Source organism: Camponotus floridanus, unplaced genomic scaffold, assembly GCF_003227725.1.
Source record: "Camponotus floridanus strain SB8 unplaced genomic scaffold, Cflo_v7.5 scaffold1, whole genome shotgun sequence".
NCBI lineage: Eukaryota > Metazoa > Arthropoda > Insecta > Hymenoptera > Formicidae > Camponotus > Camponotus floridanus.
Window position 1 is genome coordinate 9,489,968 of NW_020229214.1, and position 22,760 is coordinate 9,512,727.

Consider the following 22,760-nt stretch of genomic DNA (forward strand, 5'->3'; position numbering starts at 1 on the left):
TGTAAATTATCATGTATTGAAAATGTCAAATTTGGAAACAATAGTTTAAAGTACAATTGCTACATGTTGTATAATATAAGCCGGCCAAGCATTGTTTGTCGATTGTGAAGCATTAAAAAATAACATGTACTGATAAACAAATATTAAATAACATTATAATTGTTTGCACGATTTTCAATAAGAGATACATCATCGTTTTTATGTAAGTTTTTCTAATTTTCGTAAAATATATATGTATATATATTTTTTTTGTAGAATATATATACATATTCTCATAGATTTCGAAAAGTATTTAAAAAGCTAATGAAATGTGAAGGACCTATTATAAAATATTCTAATATTTGTGCCTTATCAAACAAATAATTTTAATACAACAGGCACATACAAAAAAATATTATTATCAATTATAATAAAATATGATGTTATATAACAAAAATTAAAAAAATATTTGTACAAAATTCGTATCGTATTGTTTTATGTATTAAGGAAAACGATTAATGTTTACCAATATGGTAAAATACAGCACAGGTATTCTAAGCAATAAATATTTTATTTACAAGATTGAATTTGTCTTTTATTCATCTTCAAACTACCCGAATAATTATATTTAAATCGTCAGAGAGAGATTTATTATACTATATACAAATGTGTGTCTGTGAATCATTTAATTATATATATAAAATTAATAAATGAATCAAATGAAATCATATACTTTAGCCCCAATAAACTTTTTCAGCATTTGAATATAAATATTTCAATATTAATGTAATTATATGTAATAAAGATATTTATTGCATATTTATATTCTTTAATATTGAAAAAACGTATTTTGTACATATTTATATAATTTCCATATATTATATCTCGTAAGATTAATTTGCAGATATTTACAAAAGATGGATCTTTTACATAATGCTCTAATAATTTATTAATAAAGATCTAAATGCAGAAAATAAAAAATAAATTTTTATTTTTTATTATTTAAACTTTTTGATATTAATCTCAAGTAATTTAATCGTTGTTGGACTGTAAAATAATAAATGTTTTGACAATTTAATAAGAGAAATTAATATTTAATTTAATTATTATTAATTAACAAATACTATAAACGTAAATACGTCCATAAAATATTGACTGTCCTATAAATATTTTTCTTTTTGGCAGTATAAATATATAAATTATATCCTTGATATTTCACAAAGTTTGATAACAGCAATAAATAAAATTATTTGAAATACATTTTCGTATAAATTGAGCTTTTTATATTTAACAATATATCCGAAAAGAATAACTGTTGTTGACTAATTCTTTTGTTTATTTCAAAAACAGCCAACAATTATATACATTATGCACTAATACAAATTAATATTGAGCTTCTTCCTTTTATTAAAATCCCTATTTTTTAAAAAGCGCATTAACAATGTTACATAAAAAACAATTATATTTAATTCTCTCATTACAAACAAGAGAAGCTGTTTTTGCAATAAACACTTTCGATTGTTTTATTAAAAATAATTAATATGCATCACGTTTATACCTCAATGCCTGTGTCTTACCAGCTACTAGAAAAGCTGGATCTTCCAACATTGCTCTCACAACAGCTAGAAAATTAGCTGCTTGATCCTCGTCAATCGCCCGTCTATCATAAGATAGTTGTACTGCCATTTTTGTTAACTTTGTTAATGAAGAATCTGCAAGATGTTACAAAAATATTATTAGTTATAAGAGAAAAAAATGCTGTACACGAAATATTTTTAATAAAATTACCCAGCTCTTCACGTCCCGAGCCTACTGCAAGAATAGCAGTTTGCGGAGGATTTATAATTGCTGAAAATTCCTTGATACCAAACATTCCCAAGTTTGAAATTCTGCATAATAAAATTTGTATATTAATACAAAAACTGCTGTATTTTTTACGATTTTTTAAATGTATTTTTAGTTGAGACTTACGTGAATGTTCCTCCTTGAAATTCATGCGGTTTAAGCTGTCCCTTTCTCGCTTTTTCGGCTAATTCTCGAATGTTTTTAGAGATATCTGCTAAATTCTTAGTGGCAGTGTCGAATACTATTGGTGTAATAAGTCCTGTTGGTGTTGCGACCGCTACACATACATCTACCTTTGGAACTCGAATAATCTGACAAGAATCGATTATTTATATTACAATTAAATTATATATTACAATTATATATGACAATTAAATTATATATCTTTACACAATTATATTACAGTATTAAATGAAATAATCGTACTAACTTGATCATTTTTATACAATGTATTTATATCGGGACATTCGACAAGCGCATGAGCGACAGCCTTAGTAATAAAGTCATTAACTGATACATTTATATCCTCTGTTTTTAGTTTTCCACGGAGCTCGACCAATTTATCAATAGTTATATCCATAACAGCGTAAGAATGTGGTATAGTTCTCTGGAAGAAAAGAGTTTAAAAAGTTCCTTTAATTAAATTAAATATGAAATAATTGAGTTGAGTTTACAAATGTTCGTAATATTATACTTTTGCCTCGCTAAGTCGTTTGGCTATAACGGCGCGAATGTTGGATATTTCGATATCTTTGTACGGAGACGGCTGACCAGATGGAACGGGCGTTTTTGCTGGACTAGGAGAACGTGCTTCATCAGTCTTTGGAGCTGGTACTGCAAAACAAATATTTATAAAATAAAAGTAAAACTACTCCAAAAAAAGATAGTATTTAAGAATGTGGCGTCACATTTACCGGATTTAGGTGCAACTTTTTGAATACTATGCGCCTGAATATATTCAAGGACATCGCTTTTCAATAAACGATTTGTACGTCCAGTACCTTTGATTGAATCAGAATTCAAACTATATTCTTCTAACAATCTTTTCACCGCCAAACCATATACTCTATATAATATATATTAAGATGATTATAATATACATCAAAATAAAAGTTTTTTATGTTTGTAAATTTGAAAATGATAGAGAAGAATAAATAAAACTGATTTATTATTGATTTACATAAAATAATGAAGAAAACACAATATACATACTGTCCACTTGATGGTTTTGCATCGATTGGTGCAGTTGGTTGAGCAGAACTTGGTGCTACAGCTGCGCCTGGTTTTGTCGATGTTGGGATAACAGCCTGTTTCCAATCCATTCCTTTCTCAACTGTAACAGCTATCAATTGTCCTATTTGTACCTCAGATCCTTCTGGAACCTAATAAATAGCAATAAACATAGTGTAAAGAACAAATAATGTAAACATATTCTATGTAAAATTATATATCATATAATGTAAAAAAGTTTAATACATACAAGAATTTTTGCAAGTACACCTTCTTCCTCTAATTCAAAAGTCATAACAGCTTTATCTGTCTGTATATCTGCTAATGCATCACCCGGTTGTATCTCATCACCTTCTTGCTTTAGCCATTTTATAATTGTACCTGTTGTCATGGTCGGTGAGAGGGCAGGCATAGGAATGTTTTGCCTGAAAATAACAGATGAATAATTCAATAGCAATTTGATGCTATAACTTTGAGCAAGACCTTCAAGCACATAAAAATATATAAGCATGATTACTTAACTAAAAATATAAGCATTAATACTTTAACATTATTTTTTAAAGAAATTTATAATTAATGCGCTCGTTAATGGATCATACTGGCCAGGTGGTGGTGCTTCAACTTTTGTAACAGCTGGACTTTTTTCAACAGAAGCTGCTGCTATTTTTGGAGCTGGCTCCACTGACTTATCCGGCACTTCCACTGACTTCCAATCTTCATCAGCTTCAACAGTGAGAGCAATTAGAGTTCCTACTTTGATATCCTTTGTTCCTTCAGGTACCTAAATAATACATTTCAAATAATTTTTTTTATATACAATTTCTTTCAACATGATTTACTTATTACTATATTTAATGGTTCGACTTACAATTATTTTGGCTAATACACCTTCGTCGTCAAATTCCATTGTGACAATAGCTTTGTCAGTCTGAATATCCGCAATAGCATCGCCAGGATTAATACTATCGCCTTCCTTTTTAAACCACTTTACTATAGTACCAGTTTCCATAGTAGGTGATAAGGAAGGCATTAATAATTCTTTTCCCTTCACTGAAAGAAAATATCTCTTGTCAATATATTAGTGTAAAAATATAGAAACAGATATCTTTAACGATATGTATATAAATTAAATCTTGATTGCATAATCAAAAATATGTAATTATTTGAAACAAGCATTACAAAAAATTTATTTTATTAATTTATTGTATCACAAATGTATCTTTTTTTGTATTCTTCCTTTTTTGTATTTACATTGTGAACGAGATAACTTTTTATTTCTCACAGATTCTTTCAATCAAATTTATATCTTTTAAGAGATAACCTCCAAATCGAAATTGATATTACAGGAAAAAAGTTGTTATTTCTGAATAAATGTCATACCGTCGAGAATCCTGGTGGTGTGAAAACATAATCGCTGATGTTTTAAGGGTACTAAAATACGCGGTGCGACACAACTGGTATATTTCAATGACAAGAGCATAAGCTTGGATCTTATTATATGCGCCATTTTCCACGTCGTGTCTCGTGCTTAGTCGCCTGATCTATCTTTACGAGCAAACTATGACTTCCAACCTCTTTGACCTCTTTGATCTCTCTTCATATGCATAGATACATATATATTTATTAAAGAACATGTTTTTTTAATAAAACTTTTTGTTATTTAAAATCACAAAATATATGTATTCCGGAAATTTATTCATATTTTGCAGTATTTTTTTATGTCATTAAATATATTATTTCTTTTACAAGAAGAAACATGTTTATAACAAATAATATATAAGTTTGTAAACTTGCAATAAAATAATGAAAAATATAATTCACGGAAAGACAATAATAATTATTTTGGTGGCGAGTAAAGGGAGTAAACAAAAATAGAAATGATTAAAATTAACATCATTTTTGAGCGAAATTTCTGTTATCTTTACTGATAACAAAATCGTACAACTGACCTAAACTATTAATTAAATACTCATTAACTTTTACTTACGTTTTGAAAAGATGTTTTATTAAATTTTGAATTCAATTAATCGAAATTATTTGATCGCGAAGGATTAAAAATGGCTTCGTCGCTTTTGCAGTATTATTTTTATTTCATCATTATAACAATAACAGTTTTTTCTCTCGTGATTAATTTTCGCATAGCGCTTTCTCAATAGTATCAATCGCTTATGAATATACTTGAGTGTCCTACGCGATATAACGTATCGTTTGAAGGACTTTACGGGGTACGAAACCTTTTGAAATCAAAATGCGCGCGCAACTTGATTGCATCGGTATCGCAAGATGGCGACAATTATCGATAGTGTCGTTATTCGATAATCGTCACCAACCTGCAATTTTCAAAGTCGATGGTGAACTTTGGCGAAGCGCGTCGCGTTTTCAAAAGGGAGAGTGTATTTTTTCAGTTTTATTGGGAGTGCATCGCGTTACATTGTGCACGATTATGTACAATAGATGCGCGTCAACGTTGCAAGTATGTGCTATACAACGACATTAGTGTAACGCGCGCTTGGATTATCGTTATATAAAAACTTGTGCTAAGTGTCTTCGATTCGCGCGTGCCAAATCGTAGGATGCGTCGAAGGGCGATAGAGGAGAATCGAGAATCATCCCCGCAGCATCGGACAAGATCCCGTGGATCATTCGGTCAGTCTCAATCAGTCTCTATTATTTCTATATAATTACGCAGCATTGATTTCCCCGTCTTTTCCCAGTCACTGATTTCGTATCGAATTTTTTATCGCACGCGCGCTCAACGATTGAAAAATAATTTCTTTCTCTAACAATAAGAAAAAAAAAATATATATATATTCGAAAGGATATATTTTCAAAATGTATAAATTTCTACTTTTTTTTATGTCTTCTCGACAGTTTAATAATTAATTCGAAATTTAGATTAGTTGAGAAAATGCTCTTGAAAAATCTCTTTCATTTTATATATTTATATTTTGAAATATTTCGAACTTTGGGTCCCAAAATTGCATTTGTTAATCCACGAGATAATCCATGAGATGTAGGCCCAAGGGATCAAGTTCGATTGGAAACGTCGATGAAATACGAATTAAGGAGAATGGTATATTGATAAAATTAATGACGATGATAAAGTATTATATAAGTGCGTCAAACGATCATTTTTTTTGTCGCGAATTTTATTTTTATAGCAAACGCATTTCGTATCGATATCCTTGCAATATTTCGCTCATATCGATTCCGATAGATACGATTTTTTAATTGACGATTGTTCAATCGCTCGTTGTTGCTCGCCATTATAAGAGGAATTTGGCACTCGTTATGACTGTTACGACTGCTCTGAACATTAATATGCCATGCTACAATGACCCGTGAAAAATCGTGTATATATATATATGTATATATATAACGGGCGCTTTAAAAGCGTATGTATATCATGCATTCCTTATAATCTAATTACACAATCTAATTACATGGTAATTTTCGCGATGGGCGCCGTTGTCATCGAGCTCGGCGAATAAAATCTAGGAGAGGCTCGATATTTTAGCGTTTTTGACATTTTAATAGTTACTCGTTCTTTTTTTTTTCAAATTCGTCCTTGCTAAAATAAAGAGCCTCTATCGCGTGTCATTATAAATCTAAAGATACTAACTTCGTTCAGGCTTTGGTGATAGTACGCAATTTCGTCGCAGTTTGCTCGCTTGTGTCGATATAAAAGTTTGTGAAAATGATTGTACATACTTAAAACGAGATATACGAATAACGATATCCAAATCAGATTCTCTCTCAATCGAGAATAGTCTTGTATACTTATAAATACGTATCGATTTGAAAACTTTCGAAAAAGAACTTTCGATTGCGAAGAGACGCGATAAAAGGTTTCCCAAAGCCGGACATTAATTATCCGGTAATTCGTCACGCGGACAAAATTTTATTTTCATCCGACAAGTGACGCTTATTTAATGTTGAATGTCATTGATAAAAAATGATAATAAATCGCAACGCTGATAAATTTAGCGTTTAAGAGAATTATGAGAGATATTCAGTCTGATAACCGACAATTTTTTCGATCACGCAGTCTGCTTTTAAATTAATTAACATTTCTTCATACGTGTATAATTGTTTTATTACGAATCCTTATTAATAAACATGATAGCTATTATTATCGTTTTATTTAGTCGTTGATTATGTACAATTGCACTCAAATTGCAAATAAAAAGCACTTTTTGCTGTATAATTATTTCCTGTTTTGCACGCTTCTGAATTAAATTCTTGGAAAGGGATTCCTTTATGTTTCTTTTTTTTCCTCTTTCTTCTTTGTGTTGGCAGTAGTGTTACTTGTGCTCTTGGAATGATGCTTACGAGTAATAGTTTTCCCTTTGCTGGTAAAGTGGTAAAGGAGTCACTGGCGAGAGATCTTCATCATCTAAGCTCGATTCAGTTTTCAGAGGAAGCGTTGCCAGAGCATTCACTGATGAATAAGATGCGATGGATTAATTAAAAAAATTAGTACTGCAAATTTCATTAGTACTAAAGCTTTATTAAAAGCTTTATTAAAAGTGAAGTTACATTTTGCTATTTTATCTATTTTTATTCTTACCATTTTATTATTCCTATAAATTATTTAAATTTGTGCAATATACCAATTTCAGCCTAATAAACGTATATTTGTAGAAATGTCAAATTGTGATTAATTTGTATAGCTTGATAGGACAAAAAAATAGAAGAAAAAAGATGAACAAAAATGAAAAATGTGATAAACAAACCTGAAAATGATAATATGTCGTGCGTGTCCTATAGAGGAGGATGTAGTAAGCATGTCAGTCAGTGTGCCTGGTTACCTATACACAAGCACAAAACAATCCAAACAACACTCTAAGACAAAACTATATATTCGTTGTGTGAACAAAAGCTATTAAAATATCGCAAAATATAGCATAACTCAAGTAAAACATGCGCGCCCGCGTCTGTGAAAAAAATATAAAGTAAATTACTCGAATCATTGAATAAACATTGATTCAATTGATTCGTCCAATTGATAAACAATATTCAAAAAAATGATTTTTGTAAACAATAGAAAAAAAGTTATTGTATTCGTGATATAAAAGAACGTGGAAACTTGGCAATCGCGTTGATCTTGAAAAATAAAAAAAATTCTCTTTTATTCCTTGAAAGCTAAATGAAATGAACATGCTGCCATAGCTCTACGTATAAACGATTATACGAAAATCATGCAAAAATCAAATTATGTAATATATATTATTAACGTACCTGCTACCATTTTACTTTTCTCCATCACTTGCTTCGCCAATATCTGATTAAGTTGAAGAATATGTTCCCTCTGTCGTTTTTCTTCCACCACTTTTCGTTTCAATGTATCTGATTTTTCTATGTTAGAGTCATCGTCTGAAATTGATAGAAATAGATTAAAAAGATATGTTTTATTAAGATTCAATGTTAAATTTTCAATGTTAAAAAAGAGATAATCGTAAGAAAAAGATATTACGTACCACCTCCTTCCGGTGCAGTCACGGTCGTTTCCGAAAGCATTTTTCTGATCGCTTCCGCCTTTTTTAAGCGCTGCTCCTGTTCTTCCGCTGTTAGTTCCGGCGTCTGAAAGAGAGAGAGAGATTAATAATATATAATATTATATAATAATACATAGTAATATATTAATAATATGTCTGAAAAATTAAATTTATTTAATTTATATATATGTCAAAGAAAAATTATAAATTTCCATCAATACTTTTACAATTTTTCTAATTGTCTATTTTTTTCTAATTGTATTAGAAATAAAATGTGACTCAAATAATTTTTATTTTTAATGTGTATGTATTGAATTAAAAGAAATTAACAAGTTTTAGTAAATATAGTAATTACAAATATAGTATAAATATTAGAAATTTTTAACAATATAATCTTTTATATGTGCACAAGTTCAAAGAAATTAATATTACCTGTTCGGGAATATATCGCTCGGGAATAACAATTTTGTTGGGCGTGCCTAATAGCTGATCTATGGTACTCTCATTATACTTCAACTCTTTGTGACTTAGCGTTGATCGCACCACATCAGGAGCGTTTATTCTGGGTCTGAGCGCTCTTTCCATGTCCAAATCATCTCTAGCTCTTCCCATGCCCTGAAAATTATCAAAAAATCTCGTTAGACAAGTTCACAGTTTTCAAATCTGCGAGTATGATATAACAATATGAATAAGTGGAGAACAAATGACAGAACGAAATACAGGTAGACAAAGATAGGGAAATGAGAGAGAAAGAGAAAGAAAGAATGGAAACTGAATGAAACAAAAAGTACCATCTTCGAGAAAGTATCTTCCAAGTCGAGCACCGGTTTACTACTAGACACAGTATAGTGCCGTCTCTTCTCCCGCGGTATTTGTCTTCGTCTCGGTCCTTCCACTTTTTTCTCCGTCATTTCTTTAATAATTTGTTTGGCAGCCTCGCTTTTGAATATCGGTGACAATTGTGGCGATTCGGATTGCTTTGCATTCGCCGTCGGTGCGACAACAACCGGTCGCGCATCGTGAACGCCAATGTTAGTCGACGATGTTAATTCGGAGCTCACGGTATCCGCGAAAGTCGCAGTTTTGTCATATTGCCTGTACAGTGGTCCGAACGGATGGTTGTGATAATGAGACTGTGCGGTGACCATCGCCGCTTGCGGCGAATAATTTTGATTCTGACTTGAGCTATAGGACGATGCGGTAGAATAGTTGGGTGAACTCATCGGCACATAAGAGCTGGACGTAGGGCTGTCCGTGTACGGTGATAAAGTGCTATCGGAACTGCCGTCGTGATTTTCAAACTGCGATTGAACGTAAAAAAAAATGTAAAATACTAAACAGGATTAACAAAAATGGAGGCGAGATGAAATAAAATCATATCCGTAAAAAACAAATATCAAACGTGGAGAAGTAAAATTTAGCTCTAAAGGATGATCTGGAATTGCATCTATCGCGTTATCTTTCAAGCATCTGAATTGCTGCTTGGAGCTTACCCTAATTTTATGTCGTCGCGCCATCATACTTTTGAGAGCGTGCATGCTATCGCTGCGTGGTGGAGGTACCACTGGCCCGTAGTGTATCCCAGAGTGCTGCTTTTGTCCGCCGAAACCGCGCGGCAAAGACATGCTTCGTTGGAACTGAACATCATCTAGTTCAGACAGTTGAACCGTGCTTTGCGCGTGAATAATCGATGGAGATTCTTCGACTACTTTGCCCAGTTGAGCTTTCTAAATATTTAAAGTCTTACGTTAGCATACTCGTGGCAAATAAAAAATGTTTCTTTTTCTTTTATATTTTTATTAGATTTAATTGCTCCAATTACTCTAATTCGTAAATTGTATAAATAAAGATAAAGTAAGATATATGTTAGATAAGTTATATAAATGAAATATATTATTTTCGTTTATATTAATGACTTACTTCGAATTTTTGGGAGCCTCCCAAATCATCGTCGCACAATCTCTTTGCGCCGCCTGGTGCTTGAAGGCCGTTTGTCAGAGGAATCCCAATATTGCCGGTTCTATCGCCACGATCCCTTTGACGCCTTTCCGATTCACGTTTTACTATACGCACCGTTTTGATCTCTTGCTTCTCGCGATTGTGAATTAATCCTGCCAACGTGAAACAGAGCGAATGAAATTTTGATCCGTGACAAGTTTGAGGGTTTCTGCGACGAAACAGACGGCTTACCGGCGAATTTGTTGTCTTCATTTTGTTTATAATTATCGTTCAATAATGTCTCTTCGCTCAAAGGTGGCGGCGGCGGCGGCGGTGGGATATATTCCGGAGCAGAATTTGACGTGCCATTCAATATGTTTCCGTTATGCTTATTCGTATCGGCAACGTAATCGCCTTAAAAGCGATAAATTAATAAATAAATATTAATTATTAATATTATAATAAAATTATCTTATGTAATTCTAATCATTTTTTTACATTATTTATAAGCATGTATATATTTTAACATATAATTTTATATTTGATATAGCTAAGATATTATTTCAATTAATATATCATAAATTTATATATCGCTTAACGAATATTACCTGTTATTCTAGAATCTGTATTAACGTACAAAGGTGCCACTTGAATCGCGCTACCTTTGCCCTGCATTTGATCTTTTAATAATTGTTGCTTTAATTGATGTTGTTGAATCTGCTCACGCAATTGCGGAGAAAGCGCCGATATATGATTTTGGGAGGATTGTGCAAAAGATTGTTGATTTTGCGGACGATTTAAAGGAGATAAATCCTTGTATTGCGTGGGAGACCCATATCGCTGAGAATTATCATTTTGCTTATTCGGAGGTGAGATGGATAAAGATGGACTTGATGGCGAGTCTAAACCGTGATCCAAAGTTATTCCGGAATCTAAGTCGGTCTCTAGCCAAGAATTTTGTGTACGCTTCTTGGGATGATGTATCTGAGAAGCTGAGAGAAAATATGCATTTTAATCATATTATTAATTTAACAAAAAAACATATTATTAAATTAATCATATTATTAAATTAACAAAAAAACATTTTTGGGAAAATGCATATCCTAATAAAATTTAAAAAGTTAATGAAAAATATATCAAATGTTTTCTAAATTAAAGATAATATATATGTGCGACAATCGCCTCACCCATCGTGTGCAGATAGAGCGGGTTAAATCGAGTAAAAAAAAGTTTTCCACCATTTTGCGATTTTCAATGTTAATAATTAATTAGATATTAATTTAATCCGCGCGAGTAAAAGCACGCAAATCGTGTGGCTGATTCTTTTAAATTAATATATAATTAATTATTGTGAAAATCGCCAAAGACTATTTTTGACTCGGTTTAACTCGCTCTCTCAGCACGATGGGTGATTATTACCGGATACCCTGTACATATACATTTTTTGAAATATTATATATACATTTGTTAATTAGGATAATTTACGATTAATTATAATTAAATTTTATAGCTTTTAAGTATTGACAATTTTAAGGATAACGTGTATTAATTTACATTTAAATTCACCATGTAGAGGCTGCGGGCGAATTTGCTGTACCAAACTGTGAGATTTCTCTGTCAGTTGGCGAACTTGAATGCTCAATTCCTTTCTTTGTCTTTGCAGATCGCCGACAAGTTGCTGCATTCGTCGTAATTCCGCTTCCAGCGGTGCGGTCGTGCTCGAAGTGTCTCTCGCGATATTACCGGCATATCTTCTGGACGCTTGCACTTTTTGCCTCAGTACTACTAAATCTTGCTCCAACCTCGCATTTTCGGCTACCGTCTCCTCAAGTTTCTGCAAACCATGTAAAATTCGTTATCAAGGCTATCAGAATAAAAATGCGTGATTATAAACGAGGCAATCGCATTGCATGACGAGAATGGCAAATAAACAGCGAACGGCGGAACTGAAAATAAATAATGTGTTATAAATAATGCAAATTACCTGGAAGAATATCGGTTTTACCTGGAAACAATGAATTGAATATTTAATTGGAATAATATAATTATGCAATCGATTCTCTTTATGTAAATATATCACTATGCATTATCTTCGCGACTGCAAATTTATATTGCAAACGGTTAAAAGACAAATTAAAAAATAGATCAAAAAGCTTGAAAAAGAAAAAAAAAAGAGAGAGAGATTTATTTATTATAAATATAATTTATTTTATTTAATTTTCATAAAAACGAGATTAATTCTCTCTCTTTTTAAAAAAAATTGTTATCAGCAAAACAATAATAATAATAAAGCACGCTTTCATATATGCGCTTTTAATTACGTTTATAATGTCGAAAAAAATAAAAAAATGAAAAGCAGCGATTAACCGCATTATGAAATTTGAATTGATGCAAATTTATTTTTGTTTTCCGCCAATTAATTTTATATCGTTTTTTTAAAAACGAATTCGCATGTAGCTCAAATGTGAAAGAACGAAAAAAAACGCGTAGTTAACGGATATGTTTCTAAAATTGTTTACCTTTGAATTGTGAGCTAGCAACACCCTCACTCTGCTCAATTCGCGCTCCAACAGAAGTTGCTGCTTCCGGTATCGTTCGGCTTCAGCCAAATTGCTCCTGCTACCTTGCAGTTTGTGCCGCAATCCGCCCAAAGCCTTCTCGAGTATTTCCTGTGTATTAAATCAGTCATGTATCTAATATGATTTCTATGTTTCGATATTAGGACAATTCATGTCATCTTTCAGTTTATCATTACGTCTAAAACATATGATTCGTTTCAATTTCAGGCGAATAATGATACATCGATTCTTCTAAATTATAGATGCAATAATTCAGATAAACGATAATATAATTGGAATTTTTTTTGAATTTAAAGTACTCGAGATACAGAATTGTCTTCAAGACTGCCGCAGAATAAATTTTTTTAAGAGAAAAAAGCTCAGAATTTTTATATTAATTAGACATAATAGCTTTATCAATTGTATTGTTCTACAGTATTCTTGACATTTTTCAAGCAGTTTTAAAGTCCCGGTCATTATTGTAATGTAGATGTTAATATCAACCTTGTCTTGTTGGAGACTATGCAGCGTACCAGATTCCTCTTGAAGCAATCGATCGAGTTTGTAGAGCTGCTGCACTTTGGCCTGCAACATAGGAAGGGTACTAAATGAACTAGCAAAGCCTTCAAGTTTCGTTGTTCAAGGAACAAGTAGGCGTAGGTATAGCGTTTCAATCGGAACGAATCTCGGAAAAAGAGAGATCCGCCATTGCTAGTCCTAGAACAACGCGTACTTCTGTTCTCTCGGTATTTGTCTCTATCTTTGCCTATGAATGAGGCTCTTTCGTGTATGGAATATATTTTCTGCCTTTTGATCATTTCACTAAACCTGATATTTTAATCTTATATTCGGCAGCAATATCCTTATCAGTAAAATAATTTTAATTGATTAAAATAACACATTTTCTTGTATTTTTGAATGATTATTTTATATCTCTTCAAAGCTAATTAATTATATTAACGATTGTCAAAAAATATATAAAAAATTTTTAGATATTGTTTCCTTAAATAAATGCATCTGCAAATATTTTATATTTTTTGACAATCTTTAATTTTAACTTATCTATAACTTTAGCTAATTTATCTTTGAAGAGACATAAAAAATAATTGCTAGAAAGACAATGCAAGAAAATATGCAATTATATTACATTAAAATTAAATAGTAAATTCAACAGAAATATGCAATTTGTTGTATTATATAAAAAATGTTAATAAAATTTTTTTTTATTATTCGTCCAAGTTTAGTCACGTGCAGATATCAAAAATTCTCGGGGAAAAATTCTCTTTCAACGTAATAGAAGGAAACGAGACGTAAGATACTAACAATAAGTGGACACTGTCCGTAGAGACTCGAGATTCGCCTAGAGAATATATCCCGCGGTAAAGTGAGCTTTTCGTAGAATTTACGAGAAGTCGTAAGGTGTCGTCCGAGTTCCGTGTCTCACGAGATTCTATCTGCGAAAGTCGGTTCTTAATTTTTGCACGTATGCTTTTCTTCCAATCAGTTTTTCTGTCCATTATGGATATACTTATTGTTAGTTTATAACACGCGAGAGATAAAGAATTGTCTTTTGGTCAAGAAGATGTCTAACGCGATGCGTGTTACGCTAATAATAAGTGCGGTTTTTAGCACACTTTGCGACAAGAATATAACAGAAAATATGAAATAGAAAGTGGAACACATGAAATATTAAACAACTACATGTTAAATGTCAAACATATTTCATAAATAATAACTGGTGTGTAAAGTTTAAAAGGTAACTAATATTAATTAAAAATATTTTTTTTACTCTTTCATTATAAAATTGCATATTTTCACGACACTTTTAAAGAAAATATTTAATATTCGCGACACTTTTAAAGAAAATATTTAATATTTAATATTCAAAAAATAAGAATTGTTTAACTTCAAATAAGCAATAATTTTTCCAGTAGCATAAATTCGAGTAAATTAAACTCACAAGGTAACATAAAAAATCCATCTAACATGTTTTAATTAAACTTAACTAATCACACACCTGTAACTGTCCATGATCGGGACTCAATCTGTCCCAATCTCTGCGTTCCTCGGCCAACAATCGTTGCTCTTGTACTCTCTGATTAAATTCCAGACGATCGCGATGATCCCTCGTATTTTCGTGCATGAGATCATGACGAGAACCAGAAACATTGCTGATCCCGTTGGCAGTGTTACGATTATATAGAGAGCCCAATTTCACCATATTATCCACAAGATTCACGAGAGGCTTGCTCTTCTCGTACTAAAAAGTTTTAAAAAAATCAAACACAGTTAACGTATTCCTTTTATATCTTTTTAATCGAATTCTTATACATGTATTAATAAATATAATGTATTAATAATTAATACATATATAAGAAATCGATTTAATGCATTAATAATTATAGACAAATAATATTAATCAAATATGAAACCGAATTAACAAATATTATAAAGTAATAATTATTGACAAAAAATTCAATCTGAAGGATTAGATTTGACAGCAGAAATATATAATTAATTTTTTTTTTTAATCTGACTCCTTAACATAATTTTCTTAAATTTTCGAAAAACGAGTTATCGGCATCTTCTCTTTAAATTGTCGAGCCTTTTATTCCGTATCTATATCGTGAAGAATTCCATGAATAGTTTCCAGAAATACAAAGTACATATTTCACGTGATAAACATATCTCACCTGCTTTTCGAGATCCATTAGGTGTCTCTTGAGTTCCTCGAGTTTTTGAAGATTCTCCAATCGTCTCGGTGTGTCGAGTTCCGCCAGTCTAGCCTGCGATGCAAACAAAACGAAACGTTTATCACACTAGATTAAAAGCTTCTTCATTCCTCACGTGCTAATTAACGCATAAGTTTTTGCCAAGCGACTAGTCGCTCCGTGACATTCATTGCAAGCCAAATAATAATGCAACGGACACATAGTTGCGTAGAAAGGCGACCCCAAGTTCGACTCGACTTTCTCCTCGAATCTCGCACGTTACGGGATTACAACGTGTATTTATTTACGTTCCACATCTCGTACTAAATGCCTGGTCGTCTGATACTACACAAACGATCGTATTCTTTATGTTGTAAAAAAAAAACTTGCAATTTCTCAATTCAAATATAGAAACAAATGTGTCGCACTTTTTTATTCAATAATCACAAATAAAATGTAATCAAATTTAATCCCTTTTGAATTTAATCTCTCAAACGTAAACCTCGTTTAAACCTCGTTATTCATGCGCGAACATTACGTCGACGATAAAAGAAATAACATCGATCGCTCATACGGGATCACTCATTGTGTTACGTGAATTCCCAATTTGTATCAATTTAATCCAAACACATCCTGAAAGATCTCGTCAAACTGCACGGTCGTCTGTCGCAAAGCGAATCATCAGCTTTCTCTTTAATATTAAAGCGGTGATTTAAATAGCAGCGTTTTTCGAGCTCGAGAAACCGACGTATCCTCACTGTCCTCGGACGGGTTAAACGGGCCCCACGATTCACCATTGTCATCGTCCGGATGGATCATCTAATTACTGTGAAAATTTCGTGCGAGATTGCGCGTATAAAGCTCTCTCTTCGGACCTGCGCCTCGATTTCCATGTGACACGTCTCCATCGCCTTGAGGACCGTCGCGTTCTGACGTCGCAACTGGATCAGCAGCAGCACCAGCTCCTCGTGGGTCCTGCCGAGAAGCTCACCGGCGGAGACGCGCACCAACCCGGACGCACCGGCCTGTGTCACCTGCCTGCCGCCGACGTCCGTTCTCAGGGAACTGTTGGCGTTGCTCTGTCGAGGCATGCAATTGTCTGTTAGCCACACGCGCAAACAATCGCGCAGGTAATCAAACTGTTACACAGGGAATTGCGTTACATTGATATCGTGACTGAGAATTTCTCGAGGAACTTCGCCGGACGCGTTAATTAATTAACTAAAAAGAAAAAAAATTCCAAAGAGAAACGACTGGGAGATTACTCTGATCGCGATTATTATTCGCGGAATATATGAACATGCAGATTTGATTGGCATGATGGAGGAGAAAATGTTATTATCAACAGCGCAAATTAATATATATTAACACCACAATAGCCGCATCAATACAAACTCACAGCAATAAGATGTTATACGGTTAAAACTAATGTTCTAAATTCTAAATTATTCGATTCAATGAGATCTTTCAGAATATGCACAATATATCTCTCTATTTTACCATTGATATATATTTTCTACCTGTCGGAAATCAATGTTATTATGACAATTTATGATACAATATCTACTAAATTGTATTGCCCGAGAATGGAGTACAGAGAGAAATTAAAAATTACGAGCGTTACACGAGATACACATATATTCGACCATCCGGTTTCGCGAACCGAAACTGATAAAACTATGGAAATTAGCTTTTGCGTGCAACAAATTCCACATAAATGCAGAAAATAGTGAATCCGCGATGAGCCCGAATTAGATACTCTATATTGAAATTTCTGCTGGCGGTTTTATCTCAGTTATGTCTATGAGAGTCTCTAAATAATTTTTCACTGCGAAGAACAGCTCGCTGAGAACGCAGGATAAAGATTGCCATTTAATCGATCTATTTGTCTGAATTTTGCATTCATTACTCCGCGTATTCCAAAATCGCTACATTTTAATTGCTCCTACGGTTGGATTTGCGGTAGTCTAAGAGGAGAAGCGAGAGAATATACTCGACCTCGTATAATACGGCTGAAAGCCTTGATGAGATGTAAAATGGAACGCTATATATAAACATTGTTGAAACAATAATTGATATCGAAGCAGTTTTTTATCATTTGAGTATTATATGAGATATAATAATGATTAAATAATAATAATAATAATAATAATAATAATAATAATAATAATAATAAATATACACGCTATCAATTTATAAATAACTGCTCATTCAGCCGAATATTCATCTGCGTTAAACAATGTTATTTATATTCCACGACAATATTTCGCCAATTATTGATAAAATCCGAAGATTTAATTTAAACTACAAGAAAGAATATTTCTTATATAAAAGTATTTTTTTTTTAGTTTAAAATTACACCATGGATATCGTCGTATTGTATAAGAATCTAAATCAAACGATAACTATTTTTATAATAATTCTTCTTCTCTTACATTTTTGAATATTTGGTTCAAAAATAACGGTTGAAAAATATGTTCCAAAAATACGATTGCGACGACTATATTTACATTCCGTTTTAAAGCTTCGAGCCAAATTGACGAAATTGATTATATTTCTCGTGCGCCAATTCTTTTTTTGCGTCGCAACGATTTTTAAAAGTCATAGAAAATTGGAAAAAAAACGAGGCGTACGCCGCATAGTTTTCTATTACTTTCCAATTTTCTAATACGAGACTCTCTTACCAAGAGGACGAGCCGAAGACGACGTAAAAATTCTCACCGACCTACCAATACAGACAAACGCGAACAGATACAGGTCATGCTAAGGCTCGATGCACGTAATGTTGCGGCAAAGGAAATGGCAGATTTCATTCGGCGAACGGTGCACGAATGAAATTCGAAGCAATCCGAAGCATCGATATATTTCTTCGCACAAACGAAAATACGCTTTCCTTATTTTAATAGACAGATTCTACAGAGTAACTCATCCGCTTCTCGCATTCCTGCCGGAATCTCCGTCAATCTTTGCGCTATCCTCGAGATCGTACAATCTTGATCTGTATTCGCAAGATTCCTGCGAGATCGGGAGCATTCCCTTGCGAAAAACGATCGCTCAGCGAATCCGGAATCCGTTTCCACCTCGCACTAAAATACATCAACATGTCCGCACGACAATCGCATCAAGAAGGAAAGGCTCGCTCACCCTTGCTTAGAAGAATAATCTTTTATTCAGAGAAATTTTTTAAATAAAAATTAAAATTTTTAATACATCCGAATCACACATACATATCTCGTATTAATATCGATAGATTTTTATTTTTTACACTTTTAATTAAGAACTATTAAAAGATATCAAATATAAATATAACTTTGTTAATAACAGATATATTTCTCTCTTTATGACGTCGATGCAAAAAAATTTGTTTCATCTCGAAAGTATTCGTCCAAGTTGAAAAATTCGTTTCACTTCGAAAGTATTCGTACAAGTTGAAAAATATTTTATTAATCTGCAAGATTAATAAAAAAGATTCATATATGATACTTCATGACTTTAGATATTTATATTAAAAACACGCAAAGTCTCCTCCGCGCAAATATTCATTCTTTTAATCTAAATTCTTCCTTTAATCTAAATTCTTCAATTTCAAGTAAATATATGGATCGGCTACTAGACATCGCATCTCACCCACGCAAGCAAGCGGTCGTCTCGCGTCTCAAGCCTTCTCATTCCATTCCGTTCCATTCCACCTAACGTTTTACCTGATCCCGTGGAAGTCCCAGCGTCGGTCTCAACAGCCAAGAGGGCGAAGAGGAGGATGCGGGGGGGGGGGATGCTCCAGTTTGCGTAGAAAATGAAGAAATTTCCACCGCAAGCTCGCGTATCGCGTCGAAGAGACGAGCGGGATGGCGCGGGTCGAGCGTCGCGGAGGAGCGCGAGGAGGACTCGGACAGACTGGCGTCGTGCCCGGGTCCGATCGGCTTCGCCGACCGGCCGGCTGCATAGTGTGTGCATCGCCGCCTTGCCGGGTTCGTCCGAGGCTTCATGTTTTGTACCTTTTGCCCCCCGAAGGGCCCCGACCGCCCCTCGACCACACGCGGTATGCTCGCCGACAAAAGTTCCGAGCTGCTGCCGCTGCCTCTTCTTCTTCTTCTCTCCCTGCGTCTTTCCAGCTCGCTGCGACGCTTTTATTCGCGGGCGTTTTCCTCTATCGACGTTTCACCAGGACGACGACGAGGATCCGCGAATCCAGATTCATGCGGTAATGAATATCATACGTCCTGCGGGAATATTACGCGGTTCGCAAGAGCCAGGGTATTGGTTTACGAAGACGACCAGCGGTCCAAGATGGATTGTGGATGAGAAGAAACAACGTTTTACGAGAGACAAGTCGTATTTTTAGGAGTAATACGAGCGCCAGAATGCGGTTGGTCGATAAAGATTAAGATTTGAAACTCGAGACGCGAATAAATTGAATCTTCCAGCTCGTTCTATTTATTTCTGCTGTTGTTAAAAACTGAAGATCGAGCTGAGATGTAACAGTTCGTGACAACAACGGCTTGTTTCGCTTCACATTGAATTTTTCATCTTGCACATGATAATTAACACATTTCACGAATATCTTATTGTAACATCGAAGCTATTTTTTTACGCGCGCAATAAGAGATAAATAAAAAGTTTAATTAATATATATAAAAGAATGAAGGCTACGCCGTCTAAAATAAATAGAGAGATCCAGTGTGTATGAAGCTTAAGGTCCGTTTGCAATTTCTTGGCATGGTGCCCTTGCTGACCGGTGCTGACCGTATGCAGGATCGACCCTGGACCCTGTGTTTCTCTTTTTCTCCATCGTCTCTCCATTCCTCTTTTCGCTTCTTCTCTCTCTCCCTTTCTCTCTCTCTCTCCCCCCCCCTCTCTCTCTCTCTCTCGTTCACTCCCTCTTCGTCCTGGTCCTCTCTTGCCGCCCTTCACCCTTCGCTGTCTATTGTACGTAATGGCGCCAGGACGACGACACTTGAATCGCTACTTTCTTGCCTCCTCGTATACCGCGCGTTTCAGATAAATTCTTCTTAATTCGTGTTAAAAAAACGAACAAGTTTTCCTCCAAATTTTCGTCCGCGAAATGAAAAATCCGACTCTTGATCACAGTTGAGTATTCGCGATGAAATCGTCTTCGAAGAATGCTGTCTAACAGGATTGTTTGTAGCGCAAACTCCTCGAGCCGTGCTTAGAATTTTACGATCGTTCGACGTTATACTTGTTGCATACTAAAGAAGCGATTGCGAGAAGTCAAAGATCCACGCGCGTGGGGCTTTAATTGCATAGCTCCATTACATTCATCGCTATTTTAGGTGCGATCGCGAGAATAAATGAAGAAAACCTCGTTAGAGTTTCGCTTGGGTTCCAAATTGTGTATTTATTTATCCCACAATCGTAATCTATTTCGCATAATAATGAAATGATAATCATGAACCATATGCATTCACGCTCGAATATATGTATATGACGCAACTTAATAACGATTTTATTCATAAATTATGAGATACTCATCGACCGTAGTTTGCCAGAAATATTTTCCGCTTTGAAGAGTCAAAGCATTTGAATGGAAATTTGTTTCGCGAATTTATTGTACGCGATCCGATATTATCGATATCACATTGACGTCGAATACGTATGTACGGCTCGTGTGTATAATATGAAAGTGTTATATTCCATCTCTCTCTCTTTATCTCTCTCTTTCTCGGCAACATTTTAATTAATTGAGCTAATGGAATTTACATGCTGCGATGATAATATGCAGGCTACGCCGCGTCAATAAAACAGACATGTGTGTATGTTGCGTGACAGGGACAAAAGAGACAATTATAGATAAAGCAGCAAAACGACAAACGGTCGATCGTGCAACAATCTGCGGGAGAATTCGCCGTTCGATCCCAGTAATTCGACCTCGGAACGCGACAATATGCATACTCTGGCATTATATTGTACAAATCAGGAGGTTTTTACGAGTTTTTTGCATCGCGCAAACTAATTATAACGCATACATAATGTATTTTTCGAGAGACGAGAGTTGGAAGAAGAGATATCGCGCGAGAACGTCAGCCTAGGTTCGCACTCAGAAAAAAATCTGGTTATATTAATTAGAAATCTGGTAGATTCAACCAATATGTTTGTTAAAAAATGGGCGAATCAGAATTTTAGGAATTACCAAATGAGTATTTTTATGATTAATTTTTTCCTGTTAAATTTACTAAATTTTCCTGATAATAATATTAAATTTACAAAAAAATAGCATCACTGTGTCTATATTTACTTGATATAGCAAAAAGTTTTATAGATTCAATTAGAAAATATTAATCAAATAGAAAATATTAATCAATTAGAAAATATTAATCAAATCCTTAGAGTAAAATCTATTAAACGTTCTAGTTATAAAAAGTCTTATCATGATAACTACACTGAGAAAAAAATCTGGTTATATTAATTAGAAATCTGATAGATTCAACCAATATGTTTGTTGGAAAATGGGCGAATTAAAATTTTAGGAATTATCAAATGAGTATGATTAATTTTTTCCTGTTAAATTTACTAAATTTTCGTGGTAATAATAGCAAATTTACAAAAAAATGGCATCACTCTATCCTGTTTAATTAACATAACAAAAAGTTGTATAGATCCAACTAGAAAATATTAACCAAATCCTTGTAATAAAATCTATTAAACGTTTCAGTTGTAAAAATCGAGTCTTATCATGATAACTAGAAATTCTTGGTTTAAGCAAAATGCCTTCTATCACGTCTTGTTGGTACAATCAAATTTTTCTCAGTGCGCAAATCTGCTTGCGAGAAGCAGGCCGTGGATTTTCTTGTAAAATTAAATCGCGAGTGCGCTATCGCTAAACACGTACGATACTTTTATTACGAAACCGATTCTCTCCGGTTATAAATTTACAGTCTGCGGTGACCGATCATAATTCTCGCGCGCGATGGTTGCACGATCGATGCCGCGAATGTGAAATGCGCGAATCTCCTCTCTCCATCCATCCATGCTTTCTGCCATGC

The 22,760-nt window shown here is 33.7% G+C and overlaps 2 protein-coding genes across 2 annotated transcripts in view; both read right to left on the reverse strand.

The window, feature by feature from the left end:
- Positions 1–1,378: 1,378 nt before the first annotated feature.
- Positions 1,379–4,561, reverse strand: LOC105249669 (dihydrolipoyllysine-residue acetyltransferase component of pyruvate dehydrogenase complex, mitochondrial). Its single transcript, XM_020027063.2, has 11 exons — positions 4,435–4,561; positions 3,923–4,104; positions 3,654–3,835; positions 3,305–3,479; positions 3,037–3,206; positions 2,739–2,890; positions 2,519–2,658; positions 2,255–2,431; positions 1,951–2,135; positions 1,768–1,868; positions 1,379–1,691 (listed from the first exon to the last, which is right to left on the reverse strand). Exons 1-11 carry the CDS (start codon positions 4,559–4,561, stop codon positions 1,516–1,518), a joined length of 1,767 nt encoding a protein of 588 aa, XP_019882622.1. The 3' UTR covers positions 1,379–1,515.
- Positions 4,562–4,579: 18 nt separating this feature from the next.
- The window catches only part of LOC105249670, a 115,963-nt gene continuing 97,782 nt past the window's right edge, over positions 4,580–22,760 (reverse strand). The window contains exons 15-31 of the mRNA XM_011255302.3: positions 16,635–16,838; positions 15,742–15,834; positions 15,066–15,308; positions 13,553–13,633; positions 13,010–13,159; positions 12,475–12,495; positions 12,045–12,324; positions 11,099–11,482; positions 10,743–10,904; positions 10,473–10,663; positions 10,046–10,279; positions 9,344–9,853; positions 8,985–9,167; positions 8,535–8,637; positions 8,296–8,430; positions 5,042–7,495; positions 4,580–4,648 (exon numbers count right to left, since the gene is read on the reverse strand). Of these exons, the coding sequence (XP_011253604.2) occupies positions 7,383–7,495; positions 8,296–8,430; positions 8,535–8,637; positions 8,985–9,167; positions 9,344–9,853; positions 10,046–10,279; positions 10,473–10,663; positions 10,743–10,904; positions 11,099–11,482; positions 12,045–12,324; positions 12,475–12,495; positions 13,010–13,159; positions 13,553–13,633; positions 15,066–15,308; positions 15,742–15,834; positions 16,635–16,838 (3,087 nt within the window). The 3' untranslated portion in view covers positions 4,580–4,648; positions 5,042–7,382. The remainder of the gene's footprint in view (positions 4,649–5,041; positions 7,496–8,295; positions 8,431–8,534; positions 8,638–8,984; positions 9,168–9,343; positions 9,854–10,045; positions 10,280–10,472; positions 10,664–10,742; positions 10,905–11,098; positions 11,483–12,044; positions 12,325–12,474; positions 12,496–13,009; positions 13,160–13,552; positions 13,634–15,065; positions 15,309–15,741; positions 15,835–16,634; positions 16,839–22,760) is intronic.

Bases quoted from the DNA above. Each gene is read 5' to 3' on its own strand.
- LOC105249669 (XM_020027063.2), bottom strand. From the start codon at position 4,561: ATGGCGCATATAATAAGATCCAAGCTTATGCTCTTGTCATTGAAATAT. The intron at 2,891-3,036 runs GTATGTATATTG...TATATTATATAG, and splicing joins GCAAAACCATCAAGTGGACA to AGTATATGGTTTGGCGGTGA. The intron at 2,136-2,254 runs GTTAGTACGATT...GATTCTTGTCAG, and splicing joins CATTGTATAAAAATGATCAA to ATTATTCGAGTTCCAAAGGT.